General features: G+C 36.3%; 1 protein-coding gene across 1 annotated transcript in view; it reads right to left on the reverse strand.

Moving 5' to 3' along the window:
* The window catches only part of nrxn3a (neurexin 3a), a 320,711-nt gene that overhangs the window by 172,540 nt on the left and 123,517 nt on the right, over positions 1-24,654 (reverse strand). Inside the window, exons 15-18 of the mRNA XM_016476816.1 lie at positions 21,062-21,252; positions 20,798-20,971; positions 15,751-15,777; positions 12,962-13,081 (exon numbers count right to left, since the gene is read on the reverse strand). Of these exons, the coding sequence (XP_016332302.1) occupies positions 12,962-13,081; positions 15,751-15,777; positions 20,798-20,971; positions 21,062-21,252 (512 nt within the window). The remainder of the gene's footprint in view (positions 1-12,961; positions 13,082-15,750; positions 15,778-20,797; positions 20,972-21,061; positions 21,253-24,654) is intronic.

Genomic DNA, 24,654 nt, shown 5'->3' on the forward strand with positions numbered 1-24,654 from the left:
CAACCCACCTTCACTCAATTCCATTGAAGAAAAGTGAAGCCACCATTGTCCCAATAGGGCTTGGCCATATTGCGCTGACTTGGGACCAGAGTCTGCGCAGTAGTGAGCGAAGTGGAGTCGTGTCCTGCCCACACTCCTGCAGAGTCGATCGCAAACACACACGCCTGACCCATTAGCCTGACTGCTCCGATTTTTGTCTACTGATAGCTGTATAAGAGGCTTGTGTTAAAATAAGATAAATACAACTCCAATCTCTTCCTATAGATCCTGAAAAAGTCTGTTTGTACCTCAGTTCACTCAGAGAAGCTGTCAGTCTCAGCTGTCAATCATGACGTCACACTCCCGTTTTTATAGCATCACTTAACTAAATAAAACCAAAATTATTTAAAAAATGAACACTTGAACTTACATCAGCGTGATAAAATCTACATCAAATGACAAAAGCCCTGTTTGGAAAAAAATTATTTGAAGTGAAATTTAATTATTTAGTTTGTCCCATGTCCCATTAGATTGCATGGAGAGGGCGGGGTTTATGACCTATACTGGGACCAGCCGCCTGGGGGCGATCGAAACGCAATGGCTTCACTTTTTAAGACTCGTGCGGCACACTTGGTTCAACCCGAGCGGCAACCTCCCGCTCTCTCTCGTGAAGCCAACAAGGAAGTGACTTAAACTGTAATTCGTCAACTGGCCGCTAGAGGCTGGCTGCAAAAGGGAGTCAATCCCATAGACTCCCCATGTTAAAATGCCTAACTTTACAGCAGAAAAAAACATGTTTACAGCCTGGTTCAAAAAATGATTTTAGTCTATATAGCTAATTTTGCCCTTCATGACAACTGTGAGGGGGGTGAATTTTTTTATAACTCATCCGTTTAAATTATATTAAGCCTTAAAGTTCTGCATAATTAAGGGTGTGGCCACTTGAGTGGCGGGTGGATTGCCGCTGCTGTCACCGCCATCGAGCTAGGTGGGCGTGGTTTCAGCAACCAGCTCCCGCCTCTTTGCCCATTTTCGATTATCCGGAAGTGACGCGCGGTGACGCGCTGCTAAGATGGCGACGGCCGCCTCCGCCCACTTTTGAGCTTCAAAAACTATCTTCGGAACCCTACGGGTGACGTCACGGATACTACGTCCATGTTTTTATAGTCTATGGTTCAACCCAGTGGCATGACAACACCGGCCCTCGTGGCCAAAAAACAGACTGGCCCACCGGGAATCCTCCCGGTGCTCCCGATTAGCCAATCCGGGCCTGAGGTCATCTAAGCTTCTGTACTCCCAAACGTTGACAAAACTGTCTTATATAGAAATGTACACTTCATTAATCTCCTATTTATCTGCATATCCAGTCTTCGTCCAAATAAATGCCTTTAGAGTGAATATATGTACTAAAGCCACCTGCCTAACAAAAGCAAATATCAAATCATGATTTTGCGCTAACGGTACGAGTCATATAAGGTATTTATCCTGCCCTACAGTCAAGTACAGCTTTACAGTAGCGGCCAGTGTATTCCGATTTACAAATTATTTTTGCAAGTATTTCTATTTAGCGAACCAAAATCATAACTCATAGTCTGATTCGACAACAAATGATTCTTATGAGACGGTTCTTTTTAGTGAATCAAAAGCACATAACGCAACCGACACAACCTAGTGGAGGGGAAACCAAAGCTTCGAATCAATTGAAGCAATAACTTTGAAAAATAATTCACTGTTTTGAAGCGCTCAGACCTCCATGCGCTACAACAACAACAGCAAAAATACGTTCAATGACTGTTCTACAAAACAACTCACAGTGTTTTCATTAAAGCGTAATCTACAAAAGTGAACATATTTATACCAGTAAATGCCATTAAAGATTAACTATCTGTTGGACCAACAATAATTTTTAAAACTTCATGACTTATTTTATGAACTTAAAAAAGAAAGAAAAAATGACTCAAGATAAATGACAACCGTACATTAAATGCTGGTTCATGGATCACTTGAAAGTCTTGATAATGTAGCGTTTTAATCTCTCTGATCACCAACACTTGTCAATATAATAAATCAACTGAACAAATCTCACAATTATACATGAATAAAGAGCCCCATTCCATATAAGAATCTACTCACATAGGTGTAAAAGTACTGCATCCTCCATTCCTTCATTATGGCAAATGTACAGTATGTCCTTTACTTGTTTTCAGATCCTTCATTAATTAGAATTTCATTGATATTTTGGCGACATGCAAAAGTTTCTCTGTACCTGTTGCAACGGCAAAGCAGATTACTGAAGGCTCATTGGCTTGAATGGTTACCGTTGACAAATGATTGGTTATACTTATATATGCGAAAGGCGGGAAATTTCATGGCGCCCTTCACTGCTGCATTTTGGACAAAAAGCAAACGATGCTGCATCATTTGAATATGCATTCTGATTGGCCAATTTAGTACTGAGAAGAGCCTTTTGCAATCACCTATGACTATTATGAGGCGATTCTTTTCAAAATGAGTTCAATCAGTCTGAAGAATCCTTTACTGGCATAAGATGCACTTTCTATACTTACTTTAAGTATAATTACTTGCCGACTGTCCAAATGATAACACGTTTTTGCATGAATGCAATGCATACAAGTATGCAAAAACAGTTAGGAAACACTGTTGCCCTTCTGAATAGGTCAGGAAAAGAAAGAAAACTGCATTCGTCAATTTTGATTCCATGGGGTCCTTAAGGTTGTTTGAACTAAATTAACTCCACTGGATCGAATGCATTAAGTTCATTACAAGTCTGTTTCCATTCGCACAATATTGACAAAATTAGCATACACTTCTGTTTAGTTAAATTAACTTAACATTTGCAGCACTTAAGCAAGAGATGTTTAAGAGCAAAACCCTGATTCAGGTGCCTGGAGTGGTGCTGTACATTCACAAAAGATGGCAGGAAAAGTCATTAAATTAAACAGTTAATTATTCTAAACATATATTTTGTGTGTGTATATATATATATATATATATATATATATATATATATACACACACACACACACACACACACACACACACACACACACACACAAATACCCGATGTAGGCTTTAAATCAGAGATACTATGTCATCTTCATCTTCTATGTCATCTTCGTTTACGTTCTTCGTCTACGTTTTTCATGTATTTTGAATTTTTCCATCTGCAATGACTCAAGAAGATGCCAAGGAAAGGGGATAATTTAGTGGAATTTCAGGAGCACTGTAAGGTCCTCCTTGTCCCTTTTTGTTAAGATGTATGAAATGGTAAGGTCCCCAAAGCAAATCTGTCTTCATTATGTCAATGTCCTAGTTTGGTTTCAGCCCTCCTGTGCACTAGGGTACTATGCATAAGAACACCTCCAGTCATTCAGCACAGAAGCAGAGAGGAGCACTTTTCTGCTGCCTTCTGCTCTGTCTGGCATAGACAGCTCTGATTAATGGTCCCATTCTGAGGTAATTAATGCTTTCCAGAAGTGCTGCCCGTCTTGCCGGGAACAATCTTCCACATTGCCATGACAGTGTGAGCAGCCAAGGGATGAGTTTAGGAAATTGCATCACATAGCAACCAAATGCATCGTCGATCTCTGCCATTAAGTGAATGCAGATATGCAGCCCAAAAAAAATAAATATCATAATTCAAAAAAATAAATAAACCTGATTGCTGGGCTGTAGCAGCACATCTACAGTATCTGCTTTTCCTGCTTGCATTCATTATATGTACAAGAGTAGGAGGTGATCAATGGTTAATTCTTCAAAAAACCTGACGTGCTGTGAAACAAAAAAGAGAAAATTAAAAAAAGAAGGATGAATGGAGAAAGGTAAAGGCAGCTTGATTGTATGGATAAGACGGAGCAGGTCTGTCTTTTTTTAATGCTGTTCTAATTGTGTTTTTGATTGAGAGCCCAAGCCGATCTGGAACTCTGCAGGATGAGGAAGATGAGACTCCATTCAGAGCAGTCTTAAGTGACACATGACCTGATCAAAGGCAGTTGAGAGTTACCGCTTCAATCAGAGCAGGATTGTGCAGATAAGAGAGGAGGAAAGAAGAGCTTTGACCACGTCCCCCATAACGATTCTCTGGCGACATGAAACAGATGACTTCTAGAAAAAAACATGGGTTGATTTTTTTAAATCCTAGAGAAAAAATGTTTTTTCTCTAACCATACTGTGGACCTTTATCACGTTTTTCTCTTGTTAAATCCTTCATCACTATCTCTACTTTTATTTATTTTTGTAAAAGTGGTATTGAAAATTTTATTTAGATGCTGTAGACTATGCTCACTTATGATTTGACAAGGTGTTCAGAGGTAATCTAAACACAAATCTGAAATTTAAATTAAAAATTACATCTAAAAACAGCATAATTATTCATATCTACACTGCTAAAAATGTGTTTACAATCTATATTGTCAAAAAGATTGCTCTCCCCATAGTTGAGAGGTGGTGGTTGGATTAAATAAAAAAGATGCACTTGAATACCAAAAATACAAGAAAAAGGACCTGGGAAAAGTTTGAGAACTGCATGAAATATCAGTTATTAAAAGAAAATATATAGAATCAAACGGATATTCATAGCTCTACTAAAATTGAAAGAAATGCATGCTATCTGTTATAAAGTGACAGAATATATCAGTGCAAAAAAAAACAGTATAATAAACAATAATAATGAACCTCAAAACAGTATTTTATCATGAGCAACATACAATTGATTCAAGCAACAAAACCAATTAGTTCAGAAGATGAAAGATGATGTCACACGTTTTAACAACTGTACATAAAAAATACTAATAATAAAAAGGAAAAAATAAATGGCTATGATACACTCCATTGAACTGGCAGAGGTGGCAAGACAACAAGATGATTAGAAATGGTGTAAAATGTGTGGCATTTGAGGCAGGGCAGAGATATTGATTGGCCACGTTTATGTGCTGGTACAGGGCATAATTTGTTTTTCCTGGAAATGCGCAGTGATGGATGGCTCCACTTGAGTGACTAAGCCTTAAAGCAAAGACCACTTCCCCTCCCACAAGGTCACCTTGCCTGACCAAAAATTTATTTTTGCACACTACTATTTCTTTATGAGCCATATTGAATGAAGTCAGTCGCTGGAAATCACGTTTGATGGTCGTGTCAGGTGCGTCTGTTGGTTGCACGCAATCCCAAGTAGCCCGCACAGAGATCGTCAAATAAAGGTATCAGACGACAGTATTGATTCGGGATGGGTTTCGCACGCTCTAGCTGAGACGCAGAGGAGTTCAAAGAATATACTGAGGTCTCGGAGAAAAAAAAGGAAAGATAAATAAATAGATTATGCTGAGATGCTTTATTGTGTTTCATGGTTTTCTCAGCGGAAGTGTGAGAGATCAAATAAACTTGCTTCAACTGAAGCGGTTCCTGTCCGTTCCTCTAAATACGACCATATGTCATCCCGGTTTTAAAGCTTCTGGTGGCCTTGAAGATGTCTAGTGCTAAACACATAAAGTCTCAATCATTACAGTAATACCAACGTTATTTTTCAATGTTATCGGCAAGATTTCAGTACTGAATGGCCAGAGGATTAAAGAGAGAGTAGCTCAGAGTTTTTCTACACATGTACTGCTACAAAACCTAGTGATGCGCCTACATAGGAAGCATTTTAAGGCATCAAAAGAGTGTTCCAAAAGGTAGTTAATCAGTGCGTCCGAAATCGCGTACTGTCTGAGTAGGTACTACATTTGAATTTGAATTTACTTCACGACCGTTAAAAAAAGTATGTTCTATATATTATGAATATGGGTAGTATGAATGAAATTCAGACGTACTACATCCGCCATGTTGTTACTGTCACATGACCTACCAGCGTCAGTTGCGTCGCTTCACTGCCATTCATAAATCCTTTTCCGTGGCCTCATGGGATAGTAAAGTGTCCATCGAATGCGCACTTCAGAATCTGGGTACTTTTTGCCTACTCTTTTTCGAATACTATGGATTCGGACATACTACTCACCTCACATACTGTTTTTCGGCTACTATATAGTAGGGAAGTATGCAATTTCGGACGCAGCGTATGTTTATTATACATAATTCACCTCATTTGCCTTTTTTTAATTCATCATTCATGGAAAAGCCAATTCCAGAATATATTGCAATAAGCCTATAATAAACCAAAATATCAGACGAAATGACATGTTTAAAATAAATAAACTTAAATTTCACTCAAAACTAAAACTCAAAATAGTTCAAAACAGATTATTTCACCCAAAATGTGTGTGTTTTGTGTATTTTTTTATGCTTATTAGAGTACACTATATTTTTCAAAGTTGTAAATTAAAGTTTAATGGACTAGGCTACGTCTATAAATTCTGCTTTAAAATTGAATGTTAAATTAAATGTTTTACATGCCGTTTCTTTACAATTTTTTGTAAATTAAATTTAAATTGAAAGTAAATCCTACAGCAGTTTCTTTTTAGAGTATTGTCCTGTTAGCCTACCTATAAGCAACATGCCAACATAACACTCCATTGAGATCAATTGCAGGAAGCAGCTCACGAGAGTTTGGAACAAAGTGTGCTCTTGTGTACACAGGCTAATGGTAAGTTATTATAAACAAAAGCAATTAAAAAGAACGTAAACCCAATAAACAAAGCACACACTGCACTAACTCATACAGTATAGAATTCTGTTGACAGAAAAAGGGCCACCAGGTCGATTGAAAGAAATGAAGGATATTAAACCTTCGCCGATCAATTCAGCTGTATTTTTTAGACAGCTCCTTCAGCGCGCCATCATTTCGTGCTTCACCGTAAACTAAAATAAAATAATAAACCACTGCCAATTCAATCAGTGGGCTGAAGAGGCCAAAGCATTTCGCACCACTCACCATGAATATAGCGTGTGGTAATATTTCCTGTGAACGCGCCAATCCATTTCCATTGTGCCGTTGGTTCTCTTTGAGGCTGTCAGATGAGGTCATTTCCCCTGTCTCATAGCTCTTTATCTTGTGTCAGAGGCCATTGGAAGTGCGGGACACCTGGGTGATGAATATGGACTCACATGAACGATTCATCTTCCCGCCACCTCAGGTTTTTCATCAACGACAGCATTTTTAACTCAGAGTCACAGAAACAGCCCCACCCAGATAGCACAGCATGAGCTATGGCTTCCACAAAACGTCCAAGAAATCCAATGACCGATTCTTATGAACTGCACAAAACAAACACCAAGGTTTTCTGCTGCTGAGTTTGACAGCCTAAAAGTCAATTTCTGAAATCGAATTTGAATCAATGTCAAAACCTAAAAAAAGAGATTTAAATAAAAAACGGAAAGATTTTTTAAAATATTAGAAACGCAAACATTACTGCTAGCTCTTATATCTTCTGTTTACTTTTATTATGGTATGCTGATTTCTCCTGTAATTCAAATATATATTCTTTATATATATAGTACATAGTCTTTCTCTCACTTTTTTTTTTTTGTTTAGTGTAACACAATGCAATGCATACTGATTTATTGCGTATGCCAGCAATATTTTCTGCAATATTCTTGCAATATAAGGCCAACTGGCTTCTCAGGTAAGATGGAAAAACACTGTAAGAAATGGTGTGTTCAAGTACATATATATGAGTTATTGGAAATTAAAACATCAGGTGTGTTAAAATCACTTTGGTTGGAGCAAGATGGCGATGTACCTTTTCCACACAAAATACAGCAAATATTTTTTTGTACTCTACTTTTACAAAACGATGAATAATAAATGTGCACCTGCTGTGTTTTTTGCTTTTTTATGTTTTTATTCAATTCATGAAGGCAGTGTAAACTATTTATATTATAATTGTATAAGATTGTTGTATTTTGTACTTTAATTTTTATTGTAAATGAAAAACAAATTTGATTCATTTTTAACAGTTATCGCTGCATGAATTGAGTACTGTAATTTTCTCACTGACATGCCCTCAACACTGAAACTCTGGACTCAAAGAAAATTCTGAGTTTCCTAGTTTCTAACTCCTAATTTGATTTTGTGGTGGCATTCATGTTCGTTCAACTTGTAAATACGAGTAAAAAACTACATGCAATATTACAATGAAAACTACAGAAATTAACTATCTTTTACTGTGTCGTTACATGTCTGGCATACTTTATTCTGGTCATCTCTGGTATACTTTATTCTGATTGGTCAATAGAGAGCTGCATTCGTGACATCGAACCCAGAAGACTAATTAGCCATAGGTGCCCTCAAAATTTTCCTGTGAGTTTTTATAATTGGGTTTTTCAATTCATAAGTAAAATAAGGTTTGTGGTATACGCAACTTAACAATACTTGGATGTTTTTTAGTTTTTTTTTGTAAACTGCAAACACTCGCACACCAAACATTCTTATGTAATTACTCATTACAAACAAATGAACATAACTGCTTCAAAATTCATGTTTTCAGTGTGGGTATGTATGTAATTTACATTGTAGAACAAAATGCCATCAATTGAAAGTATCACCAATTGATATTTACCACAGACCTTGTTTTACTCACAAATCGGGTACAAATATACTATATGGGCGGTAATATAGTTATCGTTACTGACATTAATCAGGTTTGACGATATTGAATTGAACACAGATGAAAACGAAGCTGTGAGGGATACACCTACAGTCTTTACACACTGTATTAACATCCTAGATCAAGTAATTTTCACAAATCACAACTTTCAAAACTGTTCTATGGAGCTTTTGTCTACTGAAAGCTTTTTCAAGAAAGACATTTCATCAACTGAACAATTGGTATGTTGTTAAACAACAGTTCAATCCATTGAACGCACTGTACTTCTGTCCCTCACAGCCTCGTTTTCATTCCTGTCAAAAATTAAATATGGCGCTACCATGACTAACATCTACAGCTATCGTTCTTGGTGTGAACAAGCCGTCAAACCTTAAAACGCTCTTGTTTAAACCTCTAACCCAAGGTTAGCACCACTAATAAAAAAAAAAAACATTTCCTTGAAAGTCATTTGCCATACAGGAAGTAATTTGATAATTCTAGTCAAAGCATTTACACCTCGCTTAATTAAATCACAGAACATTTCCTGTTACTTAAGCCCACACTTGGCCTTCTATCCATCTCTAATGCGTTTCTCTCTCCCCGCCGAGATGCATTGTCTGAGTAACACTACATTGGACACGAGATAGCTGAAGGTGCGCCTTTGCTTTTGTTGCCATCTTAATTGATGGTGTGGCTCAGATGGGTTCTCTTGTTTCTAATGGAGTGAGGAGAACACAGCTTTGATGAAGTCTCGCTAGCCTCCTTCTCTTTCCTCTCCAACAAAGACAGAGAAAAAGATGCTCCTTAATTACAGAGACTCTGTTTATGTCAGACACACATGAGGGAAAACAAATCCATCCCTCCAGCATGTTATTTGTGTATCTGTCGTTTAATTTATATATTTATGAAACAAATGTTGGACATGGAGGAAAAAAAGGAAGAATGCCGATGGGTATCATTTAAATTGTGCAAAGCAATATTTTATGTTAACCCCGGTAATTAATGCTGTGGGAAAACAGAAAAGGAAAAGAATCGCTTTGTTGTGCAACTAGGCAATTTGTAAAACCCCTTCAGAAGTTTTAGCATATAAAACAGCATCATATGGAGTCCCAGTATCTAAAACTCAACTAAAGTATGAAGCTATATGGAGATGACATATAGTGTGCTGGCCATCAAGGGCCCGCAGCCAAGAAAATGACAGGCACCTTCAGTAAATCCTGAGGGAATTCATTAGGAAGCATGTAGCACAGCTCCTTCAAAAGCCATTTGTGAACGTCTCATGGAATTTGAGCGCCAACTGCTTTGCTTTCTGGAACTAAAAGAATCCTGCATGAAACAAGGCCATTTAAACTTCTGAATAAACAGCTTCGTACTCAGACAGTACCTCACACTCGTCTATAGCGGATACTGGCAAATTCCTTTAAGCAATATTCATTTGCCACGAGTTCATTTAACAGCCAATGGAGCTTCTAACCAGTCATTTATTACCGCAGCTCAATCAACGTGATTGCACAGTGTGTCCAAATTAATAAGCAAAGACTTGGAATGCGAGGGGCAACTTGCAATTTGGTGTTTGTTTAGCTGTAGCTGCTTGAAAATGCATCTCATTCATACACAAGCTCTTGTCTAATGCAATAGCACTGCACTCAGTTTTAATCTTAATTTAGGGGCCAAGGGCAAACACATCTGCCATTGCTAAATACAGTCTACTCTGACTAAAAGCATTTTGATGATCACTGGCCTCCTTCACTGGAACAACCAAATTAGTGTACAATTCTGCTGGATTCAGTGAATCATATTCTAGTGGCTTTTCTGGGAATGGATACATTCATATATTCGAATTTAATATGCAGAATAAAATATTTTATTTATAGAGTACTTTTCAAGATACTCAAATATGCTTTAAAAGAGATCATTCAAATGCAACTAAGCATATAATCTCGTATTCAGATGAGAAAAAGATTTTTTAAAAAGAAAATTTTATTACTTTTGAATGAAAAAAACAAACAAAAAAAACTTTTTGGTGCTCTGTTGGGTGACCACATGATATACAAATGTAAAATCTCAAGGCAAAGCCAGATGAGAGCCACTGCTCTAACCTTTCTAATGTAAAGTAGGAATAGTTAAACTAATGCAAATACTAATTATGATCTCAGAGATGCATTAGAAAACAAATTCAAAGTTATCTATTATACCCTACAAACCAAAATACCGCAAAATCAGTTGTAACAAAAAGCATGACAGATAAATAAAGGATTAGCCTACCATTTGATGAGTGGAAGCGTATTTATAAATAATATGATTTGACCTTTCAAAGGGCAAGTGATTGCAATGAAATAATTAGTACAATTGTGTCATTAAATCTCAGCAAAAATCAGCTAATTTATGCAGCATGAAAATAAAGCTCTCCACAAAACTATGAATATAAATCTTTTTTTTTTTTTTGCCAATTTCACTAGCTCTAGTTTTTATAAATATAAAAATAAATATAACATACTTGAACACTGAACAGGGCTCATACGTCACAGATTTATTAATCTGAACAGTTCTATTCTCAAAAGAAACCCTTAAAAAAAAGAAATAAATCTCAGCAAAATTATGAGTAAGGAACATGTGAGAATACATTATCCTAAAATATTCACTCAGAACAGAGGGTGCTATATAATAATGTATTATTCAAATATTCAAATTTTATGAGATGTTCTGGCACACAACAGATTTCTGTGGCCGCTTTCGTTTCTAACTAAAACATTACTGCCACCTAGTGTTAAAGAGTGACTAGAGACCTTCAGTCTGCACATACATAAGAAACAGTCTTTCGTTTACTAACATGGATATTAAATTAATTATTAAGGCTCTGTACTCAGTCTGTGTAACAAAATGGCCTGTCACATGTCACTACGACTCTTTCAAATGAGGAATTTCTGATTATAGCACTGAATACTACACCATTAAGCATTCATATCCCTAAAAATAGCAGCAAAAATTTGGAGCAGCTGCAAAAAGCCGGTCCTCTGATTTCCTTCCTCTACGGCAGATATTCTTCCAGACTGACAAAGCTGACACACACACACACACATATCACTCTCTCTGCATTATTCAATTAAGTCTGTCCCTATCTTCACTAACATGCTTTTGATTCACTGCTGCCTCTCACAAAAATACGAGTTGTCAAAGCAGCAGGCTAGCGTTTTTAGACTATTATGCATGTCAGTCTTCAATCTCTGGAAGGTCAACTGTGTTGTTCTTGCGGCGGAGGGGAGGAAGGCAATCACAATCATATATCACATTCTCACCGAGGCGCTTTCTGCGTCTATAGGGATGGTGTTTATCTCCACCGACTCGAGATAACACCTTTTATTGTGGCAGTGATGTCAAAAAAATGGCATAATTATGACTATGGAATCAAGACCGACTGCTCGTGGTAGAAGTGCACTGTTGTTGATTGATTCTGGTTCTCGGGGGGTTTTTAGACAGATTTGATATATAATGACCTCATGCAAAGGGGCGTCCGAATAGATCAAGCATGTTGTGATTGTATCTTGTGATATACCCATGCAGTGTTATCATATTTTTACTCCCATGTTTTACATAATCAGATCTGATTAAGTCCATGAAGAGCTCAGTAAAGTGATTGCAGACTTGAACTTTAAATATAGAATACATTTATAAGCATTTATATATTATGCCAGTTTACCTCTTAAAACTTTTTTTTTTAAGTGTGATTTTGCCATATTATTATTGCCATTAAATTACATTTACATTTAATCATTTAGCAGACACTTTTATCCAAAGCGACTTACAAATGAGAAGAGCAAATAGAAGCAACTCAGACCAATAGGAGGGCATTACATTTTTTTAAATGTGTTTTAAGTGTTAAAACCTTTTTCTGGGCCTCTTTTGCCTCTCCTATGTATAGTATTTTACTACAAAAAAAATCTAACATTAAATAAAAAATGCAATTTCATATTTTTATTTTCTTTTAGTAGTTTGTTTCTTTTAGAAATTAAAGTAAAATTGCATATATTTAATTTTTAAATAAATAATAATTTAATACATTACTAAAAGAACATTAAAATATTAAATTATAATATATAAAATACCCAAAATATATGTATAAATAAATAAATATCTAGTAAACAGCATATTCTACCAGCATCAGAAAGTAGAGAACAACACGTACCTTTGTCGTCTTCAAACGGCCTTCAGAACATGAATGCAGAGTGTGTGTGTGTGTGTACAGTACATTTATGTATGAGCTTTTGAGCAACCAAATACTGCTGGTGTTTGTGTAACATTTGCTATGTAGATTACAGCGTGCTCAATTAATCTTTCATAGAGTGAGTCCTTGTGATCATTAAAATTGTGTAAACGAGTGAACCAAGAGTGAACTAAACAAAAGAAAGAGAGGATGTGGAAATTGCACGGGACGGAAGGTGACTTACGGTCATTACACTGTGTCCCCGTGTAGGAGGTCATTGAACAGTCGCAGGTGTAGTTCTCCCATTGCTGGATGCAGATGCCCATGTTGGCACAGGAGTCTTCTTGGCATGTAGTGCTAGGACCTATGGTGGCAAAGCACAGCAATGTAATACTGGGGGCAAACGTCCCGTCATGCTGTTAAGGTGCCATGCAGGTGAGTGTAACAATATGCATGCAGTTTGGGTTAGTAGAGGTAACCAAAAAACGTCCCGAAAGCTGTCAAACAAACGTGGCATTCCCTATAAACGATTGGATTTTAGTAATAAACATCATACTCTAGACATATTCAACATAGCTTGTTACAGAAGTAGATTCAAACACGGGGCCAAGCATGAACTTTCTCACATATGCACAGAGGAACAAAGGTCAATGACAACATTTAACAGCGAGATGTGTACACAGTCTAGTATGTACTATTGTTACACATGTTAAGAACAATAGTGTGCACACCAGCCACGTGCAATCGAGTTGAGCATGTTCCAAACACATCTTGTGTTTTGGCACACTTGGGCTCAATTTTGAGAGAATGCAGCAAGAACAATAGAGCTCATTACCCAATTCAGAGCAAGAGGGTGAATGCATTCCCCCTGAATTAACCGTGTAAACAAGATAATTGCAAATAAACTGGCTTTGAGTGCATTTTTCTTGTGAAATACAACTGTGAAAACAATAGCTAACCACAAACATAAAATTTAGTGTAACAAAAGGGGGAGAAAAGAAGGCTAAAAGTGCATTTACTGTGCAACGCAAAGTGCAGTACTTCAGTACTATGTAAAAGTTCAACATAAAATGATTCACCCCAATTTGTTGACTATCAAAACTGCAGATAGGACTTCGAATGGAAAATCACAGTGAGCCTATACTTCAAGACAGTTCTCTCTGATTTTCCATTCACATCTTTCAGCCTTAATTCAGTAGCACATTAACATATTTACATGGGATACGGTCAAATTACATCACATTATGCAAACTGGCCTTAGTCCGACAATATTAGAGTATTTTTGGTTTAAGTTTCTGTACAGATTTACATAGTAAACAACTTTGTTCCAGTTCACTAATTTGATTAGATAATAGCCAAGAGTGCTGATAAGGGTCATTCATTTTATGCAGTACATTGTCATTTTCCCATTATACAATACAGTTCAAAATTTGGGGTCGGTAAGTTTTTTTAAACTGTTTTTGAAGGAAGTCAAATATACAGTAAAACATTGATAGTGTGAAATATTATTACAATTTCAAAGAAAAGTTTTCTATTTTAATATATTTTAAAATATAATTTATTCCTGTGATGCAAAACTGAATTTTCAGCATCATTTTACTCCGGTCTTCAGTGTCACATGATGCTTCAGAAATCATTCTAATATGCTGATTTGGTGCTGAAAAAAACATTTATCAATGTTGAAAACAGTTATGCTACTTAATATTTTTGCTGAAACAGTGCTATGATTTTCTCAAGATTCTTTGATTTAATAGAAAGTTCAAAAGAATAACATTAAATTGAAAGAGAAATATTTTGTCAAAATGAAAATGTACAGTATTTACTGACACTTTTGATCAATTTAAAGCATCCTTTCTTAGTAAAAGTATTAATTTCTTAAAAAAAAGTATTATTACTGAACTCTAACTTTTGAACGGCAGTGTATTAATATACAATATTAATACACTGAATATAATATTAAACTCAGAATGTTTATTAATTTATTGTATTTTACCACAGTATCACAGTGAAGTGAACCCCAGATAAAATACATTGGAAAATATAATAAACTGCCAATTTATGAGGAACTGTATTCAATACATTTCCCTGTTTTTCCTTTCTATACTCAAAATGTTTTCAAGACAACATGTCTTGAAACTGAATACAGGTTAAATATACACACACAAAAAGCTGACATCCATGTAACTTAACTCTTTTTCCTAACCAGTTTCTGTAACTTCTTTGCCATTGTATAAATACTTACAGAGCTGAAACTGCAACACCAGTACATTAACTTCTTACATTAACACGATACATTTTTTTTTTTCAATATCTTGTATGTACTGCATAACAGGAATGACCCGCAACAATGTAGGAGCAAACATGATGGGTCACATTGGGTCTAAAATGTTAGTGACTTACCATATAAATGATTTACCCTCACCTGTGATGATATTCACTTAACAGCAAGCTACTTATTTGTGATGTTGCTTAAATAATAAAGTGGAAATCACATCTGTTTGAGTTTACATGCTCTGTGGGACGCTATCTGAGCTTAAAGTCTACGGTAGCGTGCCGACATTTCCAGATGGATTTTCATGCTAATTCTATTAATTATTTTGCTAATCATATTGCTGTTCAGTGCATCTAAAGACGAGCGAGAAGTAACCCATGGTGAGATACTTAATGGATTCTCCTAAACCAGATTCCTCTCTCAGCTGAACGTCATTAGCGTAAAAAAGAAACAAGACAAGATACAGCAAAACAGGACGTGGGGACTTAATTATACAGGAGGGCTCATGTTTTATTAATGTAGACTCTCAGTTGCAACCATTACTTTTCTCTTCTCACTTTGCAAGTCTCACGACCTTCAGTAAAAAACACAAGGGCATTTTCTTTTAGAAAGAAGTGAACCATTTTATACCAAGACATTGTTACAGTGAACCAGCTAGTGTCCGCTTTATGTCTGGGTTTTGGGAAGAGTACATAACAAACTGGCACAAGACAAAACAGCAGCTTTCAGCCGAACTCAGAATGGAATTGAACCTTATATACCTTGTAGATCTGCTTTGGTGAAACCAACTTTGTCAAGCAAGAAACAGAAAAGCGAAAACAATCAAACAGGTAAGAAAGTGGTCGATGGCTTCTGTTAATAAAGCAATGGCTTTACTAACAGGGCATGCTATACCATTCTTAGGAAGGGTTTGTACTCTTGAGTTACTGCACCATGAGTTATAATGATAGTTATGAAACTGATGGGTTGATTCAGCATGGCTTGGTTGAAAAAAGGAGTAATGGCACTCAATGAAAGTATTTAGTTGCAAAAAAAAAAAAAAAGCTGAAAGTAAATAAAAACTGCAGTTTGCTATGAAATTGTGCCTGAAAAATGATCTAATTTACATTTTTAATATATTCAGCCAATAAACATGCAGAAAAATCAGGCTTCATTTGCATATTCTATTCTAGTCCACTGTTCTGAAGGCAAAAATGTTAAAATGACTTTCAAATGCAGAGTATGGGCATGCTAATTTGCTAATGCTAACGTAACTCAACTGCTAAGACTGTATAAAGCAAGCTGTTAGAGAGGGGACATTTTAATGATGTTGCGTTCTGTGAAAACAAAATGTTCCCCTGCATTACTGCAGCATGTAATCGAGCCCTCGCCTTCCTAAGCACAGGTGCATCATTGCCATCTGGTGGATGAAAAGCTTCGTTACAAAAAATGGCGCATTCAATGCCACATGAACCAGCAAAGGAATCTGTTGCCATTGTGGAGCCATTCCATACACGGCCTACAGTTTTACTGTGCACAAACAGTACAGTACAGAGTGATGTTTCATTCATGCTGGGCTGTGAACATAAAAACCTACTCACGTTCACTTTTGGATGCTGTGCGGGAGAGATAAACGTGAAACACACACACACACACACACACACACACACACAAGTTGCTCTATTCATGTATGAAATGAAGAACTGAATTCAAATGGTGTCGGTCGGGTATGTCTCTGTTTATAAAATATGACAGATAGCCTACATCTTAAAGATGTCTAGCACGTCAGCTATATCAGACGATCTGGTGGTGATGAAAATATGTGGAATTAAATGTTAAAGATATTCTTTTCTTCGGATTTCACAATAGGGCTTTTCACGCTTGAAATAGGTCATTTGCCATTCACACTGCTCATTATTTACCCTGGATTAACAAATAATTCATAAACTGGCGTTTCACACTGTAAATTCATAACAGGGTTTTCAGGTCTGTGAAACAAAACCATCCCAATTTCTAATCAAAACTAACCCATTCATGTTGTTTTCTGCGGTTTTCCCCTTCACCAGGGTCCCCTCCGTCAAAATCTCGTTCAGGGGAGATCACTTTAACCCGCGGACTTGGCAACCCCGATTCCTAAATCCCCTGCAAAGTTCTCATTTGCATATTGATTGGATGATCGCTGCACGCAGTGTTGCCAAACCCGTGGAATTTGGATACTTTAACACTGTTGCCGGGGATAGTTTTTCACATCCGCGGTTTGAAGCCATCCCAATAACGTGGTATTTAGCCCTTGGAATGTGAATTTTACCAGGGGAACCCCGCCAAAAAAACCTGTATGTTACCCCCGGAACAGGGGACCCCCTCGAAACAGATTGAGCTAGTTTCGCGCTAGTTTTCAATAGTGATTGGTCGGGTTTTGTTGTGAAAACCTGGCAACCCTGCCTTTGCTCATCATATTATTGCCGACTGTACCATCAGGTTTTTCATGAATGGATTTTTGTTTGTTGGGCTATCAAGGTAAGAATAAAACTCTTCTTCATTCTAATTCAAATATTTTCTGTCAACATTTGACATTTTCCACTTAAATGCTGAAACGACACTGTATCCGTGACTGTCAAGTGAATATATATGAGGCATGTGATTGTATTTGCTGCTAATTAGGTTCTAGCCGTAATTTTTTTTTTTTTAAAAACCACCTCATTTCACACTGTACTCGTCTGACCGTGTAAAAGCGGTGCTAACCCAACACAGTTCCATAACCCTGGGTAACAAGCGGTGCTAAACCTGTGAAACGTACCTTTATCCGCGGTTAAAAGCGAGGCTTAGAACGACGATAACCCAGGGTTAAGCGCAGTGTGAAAAGCCCTTAGGCTCTGAAAGTTTTAATCAAGTTGCTCTATTCATGTATGAAATGAAGAACTGAATTCAAATGGTGTCGGTCGGGTATGTCTCTGTTTATAAAATATGACAGATAGCCTACATCTTAAAGATGTCTAGCACGTCAGCTATATCAGACGATCTGGTGGTGATGAAAATATGTGGAATTAAATGTTAAAGATATTCTTTTCTTCGGATTTCACAATAGGGCTTTTCACGCTTGAAATAGGTCATTTGCCATTCACACTGCTCATTATTTACCCTGGATTAACAAATAATTCATAAACTGGCGTTTCACACTGTAAATTCATAACAGGGTTTTCAGGTCTGTGAAACAAAACCATCCCAATTTCTAATCAAAACTAACCCATTCATGTTGTTTTCTGCGGTTTTCCCCTTCACCAGGGTCCCCTCCGTCAAAATCTCGTTCAGGGGAGATCACTTTAACCCGCGGACTTGGCAACCCCGATTCCTAAATCCCCTGCAAAGTTCTCATTTGCATATTGATTGGATGATCGCTGCACGCAGTGTTGCCAAACCCGTGGAATTTGGATACTTTAACACTGTTGCCGGGGATAGTTTTTCACATCCGCGGTTTGAAGCCATCCCAATAACGTGGTATTTAGCCCTTGGAATGTGAATTTTACCAGGGGAACCCCGCCAAAAAAACCTGTATGTTACCCCCGGAACAGGGGACCCCCTCGAAACAGATTGAGCTAGTTTCGCGCTAGTTTTCAATAGTGATTGGTCGGGTTTTGTTGTGAAAACCTGGCAACCCTGCCTTTGCTCATCATATTATTGCCGACTGTACCATCAGGTTTTTCATGAATGGATTTTTGTTTGTTGGGCTATCAAGGTAAGAATAAAACTCTTCTTCATTCTAATTCAAATATTTTCTGTCAACATTTGACATTTTCCACTTAAATGCTGAAACGACACTGTATCCGTGACTGTCAAGTGAATATATATGAGGCATGTGATTGTATTTGCTGCTAATTAGGTTCTAGCCGTAATTTTTTTTTTTTTAAAAACCACCTCATTTCACACTGTACTCGTCTGACCGTGTAAAAGCGGTGCTAACCCAACACAGTTCCATAACCCTGGGTAACAAGCGGTGCTAAACCTGTGAAACGTACCTTTATCCGCGGTTAAAAGCGAGGCTTAGAACGACGATAACCCAGGGTTAAGCGCAGTGTGAAAAGCCCTTAGGCTCTGAAAGTTTTAATAGTAATGGGCAGCTATGAAAAGTTGTTGAGAAATCATATCTTTATGGTTTGCACACTGATATTGAAAAAGTGGGGGGTGGGGGGGGAGGTTTGCATGTTTTAAATTGTGTACGCTTTGACATTAAACCATTAAATTTGCATTAGTTTAGAGGGAAAAGACATTTTCATATTTGTTAAGACCTGTTGTGTTCATAAACTAGTAGCTTTTTGTCTTAAGAAAACAATCCCAAACTTCTGTATGTGATTATCAAGCATGCTGACATTGACATTTCACTCACTCAATGGACTCAAGCAACAAAACATGAAGATGATACAACAAAAGACCAAACGATTTAGATTGATACGATTTTATTCTTGGTTCAACAACATGCAAACGTAACATGTAGGATACTCAACATAAAGGGAGGCTTTTTGTTCAAGACAACATTGAGATGAATGATGGAACTGAGATGGACAATTAATTTTGTGATGGAAGGACAGGTCATATAAATGATTATACATAAAGTTGTACGCAAACAAGACTATAATAAATCAAGTTCTTATAAGAACAAGACAACACTGAGAACAAAAAAGTGAAAGGCAAAATAATAATAATTAAAAAAAATAATAAAAACAATAAAAATAACCAACCAACCAATCAAACAAACAAATAATGTCAAGAAAACAAAGACATTAACATGCACTGAAATATGGCAGAGATCTCATATACATAAGAAAATGGATATTTGCAATGAGAAAGTGAAGAAATATTCTTGTATGGATCTTAAATGATCTGTGTTCTGATCTTTTGGACATATTTGGCATTTAACATACAATCATTTGCTATGATTGAAGCTTTGATGCTGGTTATATGACCATAATATCTGCACTTTATATATACACACACACACACACACACTACCATTTAAAATCTTGGGTTCGTTAAGATTTTTTATTGTTTTTGAAATAAGTCTCTTATGCTCGCCAAAGCTGTTTGATCAAAAATACAGTAAAAACTATTAAATAAAAATATCTTTGAATATCATTACAATTAAAAATAACTGTTTAAATATATTATTCCTGGTATGGCAAAACTGAATTTTCTGCATCCATTACTCTAGTCTTCAGTGTCACACATGATACTATCAATGTTGAAAAAAGCCGTTCTGCTCAATACTTTTGTAGAAGCCATAATCCAGTTCCCCCCCAGGATTCTTTGATGAATAGAAAGTAGAAAAGAACAGCATTTATTTGAAATCTCTTGTAGCGTTATAAATCTTTACTGTCACTCTTGGTCAATTTAATGCATCCCTGCTGAATAAAACTTACTGAGCCCAAACTTTTGAATGGTACTTTATATATATTACAACATATTTGTCATAATTACTTAATAGCTGCCCATATTCTTGTATTATTTTTAATGGTTTAAGGTCAAAACACATCAGATCAAATGCATAAAGTTCCATCTTAACTCAAAATACTGTAATGTAAATATTCCCTCTGTAGGTAGGTATGTAAAAATATCACTAATTCATACAAACAAAGACTTGGCTGATCCTAGCATGACCAATGTGGCCAAGAAGCATATTAATAAGCCAGTGGGCTCAACAGAGAGCTGACTGGGTGAGAGATGAGACTACCAGGGTGAGAAAGATGGAGTGATGTCTCAGTGAGGTGGAGGTGGAACTACTGTTTGCATTCATGAGAAAGAACGGGCTCCTCGAGCTAGAGTTGTAAGAGGGTGTACCTTCACATCCTCGCTCGATCTGACCGCTGCGGAACACGGCGTCGTTTATGAGGTCGGGAAGGCGTCCGTTCAGGTCCACAGATGCCAGGCAACCCTTAAAACCGTCCCTAGAGGCCACAAGTTTCGGCAGGTTGTTATACATGTTGGGCCCCAATCCGGCGATGTAGAGGTCACCTGAGCAGACCGCAGATACAATAGATGCCCAGGTAAACAAAGTAGTGATTAGACTGTGAACTTTAGTGTGAATTTTAGATGATTACGTACCTTTAAGGTCCAGATTTTTAGCGCCATTGATGCCTTGACTCACTGCCTTGGCATCGACTTTGAGCGTGTGGACGTTACTGTTGTCTCTAGTGATGACAACGTTATGCCACTGGTTGTCATGGAGAGCTCGGTCACTGTTGCCCTTGATTACATTGGGCCCGTTGCCAAGATCAAACACATAATGTATGTACCTAAAAGACAGAAAAGTGAAGTTCCGTTTACAGGGAGAGTAGAAAGGCCATATTCTATTCCAACTTTCAGTTTTATAAACATGTCAATTTGAGATATGCTCATTGTAGGTATTGTAGTTTTTTTTACTCTCCACTTCTCTTTTTTATAACAAAGCAAACTGATATGAAATAGTCTCTCAGCTTATTTTGGCCAAGAACTGCCAACTTCCAACAGGAACCACAAATTGAAGCTTTGATGCTGGTTATATGACCATAATATCTGCACTTTCATTTAACTGACACTCAGCTTCCGTTAAAATATGTCAGATTCTTACATAATTTGTATTTCAAAATATTTTTGTAAACTTTTAGATTTTCTTTGTTTTGTCTTTTTTTTTAATTCTGATATAGGATGGTATATATATATATAGAATTAAATAACAAGTAGTCAAATGCACAGAGCTTTTATGTAATTATTTCACACAATATTCTATATTATTTTATTTCAAAACTTTTCTTTTACAAATAAATATTTTTTCTTAAAATATTATATATATATATATATATATATATATATAAGCTCGGTCACTGTTGCCCTTGATTACATAGGGCCCGTTGCCAAGATCAAACACATAATGTATGTACCTAAAAGACAGAAAAGTGAAGTTCCGTTTACAGGGAGAGTAGAAAGGCCATATTCTATTCCAACTTTCAGTTTTATAAACATGTCAATTTGAGATATGCTCATTGTAGGTATTGTAGTTTTTTTTACTCTCCACTTCTCTTTTTTATAACAAAGCAAACTGATATGAAATCGTTTTACTTTTTATGCTTTTTACGAGGGGGTGGATAAATCTTAAAAGATACCACAAGAGATTGAACAATATCTTATTATCACTGATATGGTTCATTGATATGAATTTTTATGATCAAGTGCATGTTATACAGAAACAATTTTTGACCCATTTTTTTTTACTACAACAACAGATGCATTATGAATATCATTACAATTATTGTTATTTATGCCATTATATTTATTTGAAATTGCTTTGTGATCTAAATGATTGCAAATATATTTTAGCTTTGTTTTGGGCTGATTTTTATTTAAAGAACACATTAAATAAGTTCCTTTTCCTGTGAATACTGTTCTGGCCTAATAAATAATGTAATTTCTCTGTAGACTCTATATTAATTAAAATGATTGATTGTCGAGAATCAAATTATCGGTCTATCCCTAAACAACATAAATAAATAAATAAAAAACTCTTTCTTTCAGGTCCTCTTTTATCGAAACAATACATTAAATACGTTTCTTTACTTGTGAATAGGCCTGGGTAAAAAATATAGATTTCTCGATTTTAACGATATCGATTCTTAAATCCGAAGAATCGATTAGTCTAGCCTGTTTTCAGTTAATGAAGGGAACATTGTAGCGTGACTTCCATCCAATAAATCCCATAAGCGTTGTGCTTTATTACTTTTGATATGAAACAAAGTCCCAGATTTCAAATTCTGTCCATTTTATTACAGTATCCAAACAATAAATGCCATTTTGGTGCTGTTTAATGTGGAGTGACAGATCGTTGTAGCACCTCATTTCAAGAGAAGCGGCAATGCAAAGCGCGTGTGAACTAATCACCAGCTCCACTTTAATACCAGGTTCAGCACGAAATAAACATGAATAAAATCTGTATCCTGTCTTATGTAATCACTCAAAACCGTGCAAAGATGTCAATATAACAGCTTGTATGTCACGTAATGTCACATTTACCTCAGAAAAAAAAAACATATTCGGTGACTATAAACTCGTTAGTCAGCTAGAAAAATTTACTCTAGAGAGGAGCATTTTGCTAAATATATGTGCCATATAACATATATTATAATTTTTACAGTTCTTCAATGTTTTATGTTTGAATAAATCTGACAAAGTTTTCATATGACAGCTACCAATTGTTTATATAAAAAAAAAAAAAAAGGGAACATTGTAGCGTGACTTTCATCCAATAAATCCCATAAGCGTTGTGCTTTATTACTTTTGATATGAAACAAAGTCCCAGATTTCAAATTCTGTCCATTTTATTACAGTATCCAAACAATAAATGCCATTTTGGTGCTGTTTAATGTGGAGTGACAGATCGTTGTAGCACCTCATTTCAAGAGAAGCGGCAATGCAAAGCGCGTGTGAACTAATCACCAGCTCCACTTTAATACCAGGTTCAGCACGAAATAAACATGAATAAAATCTGTATCCTGTCTTATGTAATCACTCAAAACCGTGCAAAGATGTCAATATAACAGCTTGTATGTCACGTAATGTCACATTTACCTCAGAAAAAAAAAACATATTCGGTGACTATAAACTCGTTAGTCAGCTAGAAAAATTTACTCTAGAGAGGAGCATTTTGCTAAATATATGTGCCATATAACATATATTATAATTTTTACAGTTCTTCAATGTTTTATGTTTGAATAAATCTGACAAAGTTTTCATATGACAGCTACCAATTGTTTATATAAAAAAAAAAAACGAATTGGAGTAGAAATTATGTAGTTGTAAATGTATTATTATAAAACTTAACTGAGTGTAATTTAAGCATTTGTATACAAATCAGTTAGTTTTAACCTTCAATGTTATAGTAATGTATACCAACTTAATCACATGTATATTTTACAGCATTAGAGTTTTTTTCTTTGAGAAAATTTGACATGTACTGTACCTGATATATATCCAAAATAAGCGATATCGAATTGAATCGGAAATCAAATCGAATCGCAAGCTTGTGAATCAGAATCGAATCGAATCGTGAAATGTGTGTAAAAAAAACCCAGCCCTACTTGTGAAAACTGTTTTGGCTCACTAAATTATGTATTTTTTTCTGGCTTAAATATCAAAGAACCAATTATTGATTATGTATAAAAATAAAAAAGCGTGTAAATATCATTCAAAAATATTAGTTAAAGGGGTCATATGATGCTTTTTTAAAGATCATTATTTTGTGTATTTGGTGTAACAGAATATGTTGACATGCTTTAATGTTCAAAAAACACATTATTTTTCAAATACTGTACATTATTGTAGGTCCTCTATGCCCCGCCTCTCTCAAACGCTTCGTTTTCTACAAAGTCCCTCCTTCCGACAAGCGCAGTCTGCTCTGATTAGCCAGCTGACCCAGTGCATTGTGATTGGCCGAACACCGCAAGCACTCGTCGGAAATGTAACGCCCCTTACCATAATCGCGAGCTTCATCTTTCAAAATAAATGTAAAGACAGTAAATAATGTCATTAGTTTTACCATCAGTTCAAGCCCGAAAGGGGAACAGAGTCGTGTGACAGACACCGTGATGAAGCTGGTATGTGTTTGCAGTACACAAGCCACGGTTAAGACAGCTGACTCCACTGTGATGTGACCCTGTCTCTCTCTC

Source organism: Sinocyclocheilus anshuiensis, unplaced genomic scaffold (genome assembly GCF_001515605.1).
Source record: "Sinocyclocheilus anshuiensis isolate Anshui unplaced genomic scaffold, SAMN03320099.WGS_v1.1 scaffold869, whole genome shotgun sequence".
NCBI classification, from domain to species: domain Eukaryota; kingdom Metazoa; phylum Chordata; class Actinopteri; order Cypriniformes; family Cyprinidae; genus Sinocyclocheilus; species Sinocyclocheilus anshuiensis.